This window comes from Rhinopithecus bieti, unplaced genomic scaffold (assembly GCF_001698545.2).
Source record: "Rhinopithecus bieti isolate Rb0 unplaced genomic scaffold, ASM169854v2 scaffold_20129, whole genome shotgun sequence".
NCBI lineage: Eukaryota > Metazoa > Chordata > Mammalia > Primates > Cercopithecidae > Rhinopithecus > Rhinopithecus bieti.
In genome coordinates, this window is record NW_016809657.1 from 175,839 (window position 1) to 183,405 (window position 7,567).

The 7,567-nt window shown below is 50.3% G+C and overlaps 1 protein-coding gene across 2 annotated transcripts in view; it reads left to right on the forward strand.

The window, feature by feature from the left end:
• The window catches only part of TNFRSF10B (TNF receptor superfamily member 10b), a 52,678-nt gene that overhangs the window by 41,972 nt on the left and 3,139 nt on the right, over positions 1-7,567 (forward strand). Inside the window, exons 5-9 of one of the 2 annotated variants that reach the window (XM_017890011.1) lie at positions 945-1,018; positions 1,106-1,216; positions 1,796-1,827; positions 2,260-2,424; positions 6,611-6,683. In XM_017890011.1, coding sequence (XP_017745500.1) covers positions 945-1,018; positions 1,106-1,216; positions 1,796-1,827; positions 2,260-2,424; positions 6,611-6,683 — 455 coding nt within the window. Of the gene's footprint in view, positions 1-944; positions 1,217-1,795; positions 1,828-2,259; positions 2,425-6,610; positions 6,684-7,567 lie in introns of both variants that reach the window. The other variant, XM_017890010.1, reaches the window with a different exon arrangement.

The window sequence follows — 7,567 nt, forward strand, 5'->3', positions numbered from 1 at the left end:
CCCCTGTCCGTCCTCTGAGAGCACCCCCATGGGGCATCCTTGAGTCTGCGGCTGCCCCTCCTGATCCCTCCGCCTGTCCCCCGCCCCCGCCCCCTGCACCAGCCCCTTCCCACCCCTCCCCGGCATGAGTCCCCTTGGCCAGGCTGACTTGTTCACTGACCACAGAAGGCCATGACGTAGGGCCCATGATACTTTTAGGGGCCCATGAAATGATTTAATTTCTTTTGAAATGAGAAGAATGAGTAGAATGCAGCCAGGGATATATTCGTCTTTATACCAATTCAGCAATAAAATGTAATTTTTAACATTTTTTATGCAGGCAGGGGTCCATAAAGACGAAAGTGTCCACAGCCCACAAAAGGCATAATAAGGCCGTGGGTGGAGCTCCTTCAAGTTCCCATGAGGACCTGAGCCCACCCAGCTGGCCTCGCCCCTGGCCCCTGATCCCTCAATAAGACCTGTCTTTTCTCTATTTGGGTTTTAGGGGCCAAGGGTAATTTGCTCGTCTCTGGCCCCCCTAGTATTTGCTGTGATTGGGAGGAATGGGCAGACAGGTGGGGACAAGAGCTCACTTTTGTGGTTGACTGGAAGACCGGACTCAGCTTGTGGCCATAGGGGCTTGTGACCTTCCCCTGGAGTGTGGCTCCTCCTAACGCAGCCTCCCCTGCAGCCCAGGGAAGCTCAGTGTGTGCCCAGCACAGAAGGCTCCTGGAGCTACAGCTCTGACCCCAGGGCAGGGAGGCCGAGGGGGCTGAAGTGCGCATGCTCAGATCCTTCCCCAGCCTCAACAAGGGAGGATAGTGGGACTCCCTGCAGACACGAGGAACCTGCCCTTCCCCTGACACCTTCTCAGGGACACTGGGGAGGAAAGGTGGCTCCTCTTTCATCCCACCTGGCCAGCTTTCCATCAAGAGTACCCCCTCTCCCTCTCTGTGTGTACCCAGGTGCCCCAGAGGGATGGTCAAGGACAAGGATTGTACGCCCTGGAGTGACATCGAGTGTGTCCACAACGAATCAGGTACAAAGCACACTGGGGAAGCCCCAGCTGTGGAGAAGACAGTGACCACCAGCCCTGGGACTCCTGCCTCTCCCTGTTCCCTCTCAGGCATCATCATAGGGGTCACAGTTTCAGTTGTCATCATGGTTGTGGCTGTGATTGTTTGGAAGACTTCACTGTGGAAGAAAGTCCTTCCTTACCTGAAAGGTGTCTGCTCAGGTAGGTTCCGGCTGAGGGCGGAGGCACTGGGCACTCTCTGCCCTGCCCCCTCCCACTCTATTCCCACAGACAGAAACGGCTGCCCCTCCCCCAAGTCTTGGTGTCTCCAGCCTGGCTATATCCTCCTCCTTGTGGTCACCCCCATCCCCACATCCCAGGCATACCCCAGAACCCTGGTCTCATCAGTCCCTCTCCTGGAGCTGGGGGTCCCCTCATCTCCCAGCCAAGTTCAGGAAGGCAGGGCCAGTTCCTCCCACCTTCAGGCCCAGCCAGGCAGAGGGCAGTTGGCTCCTCAACTGGGTGACAAGGGTCAGGATGAGAAGTGGTCACAGGATTTATTCAGCCTTGGTCAGAGCAGAACACAGAGATTTTCCACGTGTTTGTTTTTACTCTAGTTCCCCTTCTCATCCCCCTTCCTCAGGGTGTCTCTGAGTTGGAAGACCCCATTCCTGTCCCCAGGCCCGGGGCTCCTTGTCCAGTGTCCCTGCCCCCAGCCCACCCCTGTGCCCCGCTGTCCTCTGGGAGGGAGGTGCTGTGTGGGCCCCTCCCCTCCTGCTAAGGAGACTCCTTCTCTTTTAGGTGGTGGCGGGGACCCTGGGCGTATGGACAGTGTGAGTAGGTTTCTCCAGGAGCTGGGGGCTCAGGGGCTCAGGAACTGCTTCCTGGGACAGCAGAACCTGGGTGGATGGGTCCCCATTGTCCTCATGGCTGCCCTGATTCTCTGAAGTGGCCTGGGGGTTCTGGGCTGACTGTGGGGAACACATGGCTGTTTTGAGCACCGCATGTGCTGGTGAGCCCTGCTGCAGCCCAGGTGACACCCTCACCCCACAGCCCGCACCCTGGGGATGGGGTGTCTGCCTGAGCACAGCACTGGGGCTCTGGTCCCAGCAGCAGGTCCTGGATGTGCTGAGACTGGGCTGCCTGCGGTGACCTCACTGAGAGGAGGTGGGGATGGCGGGTCCAGCTGCATACTGGGGACCCTGCAGCGAGCCCCAGGTGTGGACTCCTGAGTCGACTCCTTGCCTTCCCAATGTTTTTTCCAGAGCTCACGTTCCCCACAACGGCCTGGGGCTGAGGACAATGCCCTCAATGAGATCGTGAGTATCTTGCAGCCCACCCAGGTCCCTGAACAGGAAATGGAAATCCAGGAGCCAGCAGAGCAGACAGATGTCAACACTTTGTCCCCAGGGGAGTCAGAGCGTCTGCTGGTGAGTGGGGGACAGGTCATTTTGTTTCCCGGCCCGCTGCTTACCTGGGATTTCATCGACAGTGCAAGAGGGCAGTGCCTTAGCTCTCCTGGCCCAGGGGAAATGGAACCTGAAGGAGACAGGGGACTGCAGGGGACAAAGCAGCTGCACTGAGGTGGTGACTGTGCCAGTCTGCGGGACATCTGCTTCTTACTCCCTGTCCTGTCCTTGCTGTGTCCCCAGAGCCTGGAGCTCCACAGGCACAGAGTAGGGGTCACAGGGTTCATTGGTAACTGACTAAGGCTGCACAGTCTCCATCGTGTGCTGCTAACAGAACTTAAGGAGCCCCTGCTCGTAACAGCAGGAGTTTTAAATTTACTCTGAAATTGTTATTACATTGAACATATTTCAAAGTTTGTATGGCAGCTTCTAAAAAGCAGGATTCCGAGTTGATGCACAGAGGGCTTTTGTATTGGACACTAGCACACAATCAGTTCATATCAATCCATCAGTTTTGATATGATACTGAGTAGGTGGGAAATCTGTATATACATTTATTGTTCATTGCTCGTAAGCACTGAAAGTCCTTCCCTCGAACATAGGATGAGATTATCCATTTTCTTGCAGTGTTTTATTTTTAATGATTTGATTTTTCTTTCTTTTTTTTTTTTTGTGAGAAGTAGTCTCACTCTGTCGCCCCGGCTGCAGTGCAGTGGCGCATTTCGGCTCACTGCAAGCTCCGCCTCCCGGGTTCATGTTATTCTCCTGCCTCAGCCTTCTGAGTAGCTGGGACTACAGGCGCCCACACGCCCGGCTAAGTTTTTGTGTTTTTAGTAGAGACAGGGTTTCACCGTGTTAACCAGGATGGTCTCGATCTCCTGACCTCGTGATCCACCCGCCTCGGCCTCCCAAAGTGCTGGGATTACAGGCGTAAGCCACCTCGCCCGGCTAATGATTTGATTTTTAACATACCACAATATAATCTAAACAGAATTGAATTTTTGATTCAATATAAGCTGAGGAACTCCCTGAATTGTTCTGAGTCGCTGTTTCCTTCTTCCAAGCTCACTTAGCGACCAATTCTTCCTTTTCCCTCTGCCTTTGCCCTTTTGCCACCTCCTTTGCTACATGTCAAATGTTTACTTTTTTTCTGTCTTCCTCTTCACTCTTTTTTTTTTTTTAAACTAGATCTTGTCCTTGAAAATATCAAATGTTTATGTGGGCAGTGATCTCTTCCACCTAGACTGTTTCTGTTTCTTCCTTGCATCTATACCACTTTCTTTTTAATAAAGAGAAGAGATTTTAAAAGGAAACACATGAATAATGCCAATACTTCCTCCATGCTTATTAATCACTTTGAACATTTTTTTTTTTTTGAGACAGGATCTTACTGTATCACCCAGGCTGGAGTGCAGTGGTACGATCTTGGCTCATTGCAACCCCTGCCTCCTGGGCTCCACTCATCCTCTCACCTCAGCTTCCTGAGCAGCTGGGACTATAGGCATGTGCCACCGTGTGCAGCTAACTTTTGTATTTTTTTGTAGAGACAGGGTTTGGTCATGTTGCCTAGGCTGGTCTCGAACTCCTGAGCTCAGGCAATTCACCCTTCTTGGCCTCCCAAAATGCTGGGATTACAAGCATGAGCCACCATGCCTGGCCTCATCATTTTTTTGTTGTTGTTGTTTTTGTTTTTGTTTTTTTTGAGACAGAGTCTCGCTCTGTCGCCCAGGCTGGAGTGCAGTGGCACAATCTCGGTTCACTGTGAGCTCCACCTCCCGGGTTCACGCCATTCTCCTGCCTCAGCCTCCTGAGTAGCTGGCATTACAGGCGCCTGCCACCATGCCCAGCTAATTTTTTTTTTTTTGTATTTTTAGTAGAGACGGGGTTTCACAGAGTTAGCCAGGATGGTCTTGATCTCCTGACCTTGTGATCCGCCCGCCTCAGCCTCCCAAAGTGCTGGGATTACAGGCGTGAGCCACCGCGCCTGGCCGGCCTGATCATTTTTAAAAAGCGGGTCACCCATTAGCCACACATCCACCAGAGTATGAAAAAACTTGATCATATCAAGAGTCTTCTTCACTCTTTCCCCAGGCTTCTGGCCCTTCTTATTTCAGGTAACTACAGTGGATAATTTCTTGAGATTCTTTGCTAAGCTCTTTATGCATATGCCATCTATGTACATACATGCATATGTATATATGTGGTATTGACATGAAAAGGATTATATCATGTACAACACCAAACAAAACTGTCTAATATGTTTTAATATCTTAGACAGCAAATATGTTTTCAAAATTATTTTTACACATCTTAAAATTTAGAATTAGATAAAATTTAGAATTACAAGATTTTCGGCCGGGCGCGGTGGCTCAAGCCTGTAATCCCAGCACTTTGGGAGGCCCAGACGGGTGGATCACGAGGTCAGGAGATCGAGACCATCCTGGCTAACACAGTGAAACCCCGTCTCTACTAAAAAACACAAAAAACTAGCCGGGCGAGGTGGCAGGCGCCTGTAGTCCCAGCTACTCGGGAGGCTGAGGCAGGAGAATGGCATAAACCCGGGAGGCGGAGCTTGCAGTGAGCCGAGATCCGGCCACTGCACTTCAGCCTGGGCGACAGAGCGAGACTCCGTCTCAAAAAAAAAAAAAAAAAAAAAAAAAGAATTACAAGATTTTCTCCAGCACCCACCCCCCTGCCGCCACATAATCACTGGATGTTAAAAAATATTAATTTAAATTAATAAATGGTTCTAGGAATGATTGAGATCCTTTCAATGTTCAATTTTATTATCAAAGAAGATAGTATTTCAAGTCTTTTGTTATAACTCAGTCAAGATTTGGGGGTTTATTTCAGATAAATTATTCCTATTCCTCATCAAAGATGTTTCTTTGCATTTCGGGTCTTCTTGTAAGTCCATTTTCTAACTTATTATGTCTGCGGCTACTTTTCTTTTCTTTCTTTTCTGAGATGGGTCTCACTCTGTCACCCAGGCTGGAGTTCAGTGGTACAATCATGGCTCACTGCAGCCTTGACCTCCTAAGGCCAAGTGATCCTCCTGCCTCAGCCTCCTGAGTAGCTAGGACGACAGTTTCGTGCCACCACACCCAGCTTTTATGTTATTTTATATTTTATTTTATTTTATTTTTATTTTATTTTAGAGACAGGATCTCACTATGTTGCCCAGGCTGGTCTCAAACTCCTGGGCTCAAGCAATCCTCACACCTCAGCCTCCCAGAGTGCTGGGATTACAGGTGTGAGCCACCATGCCCAGCCTCTGTTATGTGTTTTAACATTCATCAGGGCTGGGTGCAGTGGCTCACGCCTGCAATCCCAACAATTTGGGAGACTGAGCTGGGCGGATCACTTGAGGTCAGGAGCTTGAGACTAGCCTGGCCAATATGGTGAAACCCTGTCTCTACTAAAAATACAAAAATAAAATACAGCCGGGCGCGGTGGCTCAAGCCTGTAATCCCAGCACTTTGGGAGGCCGAGACGGGCGGATCACGAGGTCAGGAGATCGAGACCATCCTGGCTAACACGGTGAAACCCCGTCTTTACTAAAAATACAAAAACTAGCCGGGCGAGGTGGCGGGCGCCTGTAGTCCCAGCTACTCGGGAGGCTGAGGCAGGAGAATGGCGTAAACCCGGGAGGCGGAGCTTGCAGTGATTGGATATTTTTCCACTTTTCTCCAGTCTGGTCGACAGAGCAAGCAAGACCTCCGCCTCAAAAAAAAAAAAAAAAAAAAAAAAAAAATAAATACAAAAATTAGCTGGGCATGGTGGCACACACCTGTAATCCCAGTTACTTGGGAGGCTGAGGCAGGAGAATCTCTTGAACCCAGAGGTGGAGGTTGCAGTGAGCCAAGATCGCACCATTGCACTCCAGCCTAGGAGACAGAGTAAGACTCTGTCTCAAAAAAAAAAAAAAAAAAAAAAAAAAAAGTCATCAGGACGTATTCATTTTTAAGTATTACAATTTAAACCTTGGGGTTTTAAAAATATACACTCCTAATCTAAAGTATTGACTGCTATATTGGCCTCCTTCCGAGAGTCTTGCCCCTTTGTTTCCTGTCTTGTTGCCGGAACTTTCAGAACAATGTTCTGGAAGTGACGTGCTGCAGGTCTCAGGGCTGGCTGGTGGTCTGGCTCAGTACTGGACTGCAGGACTCCTGGCTCTGACCAGGATGTTCCACACTGTGTGTTACAGGAACGGGCAGAAGCTGAAGGGCCTCAGAGGAGGGGGCTGCTGGTTCCAGTGAATGAAAATGACCCCACTGAGAGTAAGTGTTTTGCTCCTGGAGATGCAGCAGGAATGGAGGGAATAGGGACAGTGTCCTAATTTCTGTCCCCATAGGTGAGAGGATTCTTCCAGAGTATTCCATGGATGAAGCAGGGGGTCCTGCAGTATAGACCATCTGGACCCCAAACTGTCTTCTCCCCACTCTACCTCATCCTCTCTGCACCCTATCAATGACCCTAATGACTCTGTCCGTCCCCTTGTCCTCTCTCCTCCTTTGTTCAGGGACTGATGTAGCTCCTGCCTCAGGGACCTCCTGAGGGGCTGGCCTGTCCTGCACAGCAGTACTAACCCCAGGGGGCTAAGGAGCTCTTGACTTGTGCCTAAGCCCAATTTGCAGAGCTATTGTGTAAATGACATATGAATTCCAAAGACTTAATGCAGAAAAGAGTGGAAAATATTTGACTCATAATTTTTGTATATTGGTTGTATATTAAATTATATTTTAAATATATTCAGTACCATACATTAAAATGAATGTCGCTTGTTTCTGACGTTTTTTCAATGAGGCCGTTGGAAAACATAGCCTCCTGTTCCTGGCCCTGTCTATCTCTAAGGACGGCAGGGCGCATCATGTTGCACACACATCTCATTTAACCCCTCATTGTCCCGGGATCTGGGCAGCGTTGCTCAGTCTTTGGGTTCGCTTCTTGCTCAGAGTCTGTTTGCCTCCACCTAGCTCTGCCGCAGCCCCAGGAAATGAGGCCGAGCTGGGTGAAAACAGAGGTCCCCTGTCCCAGGCCCTGTGCTTTGCTGTCCCAGGCCCATGGCAAGCGCAGCCTAGGCGGCCTCCTTCCTCTGAGCTCCCGCTGCAGCCACTCTCTCCCTCCCTCGGGCTCTCACCCATTTTGCTTTCTGCCTCTGTAG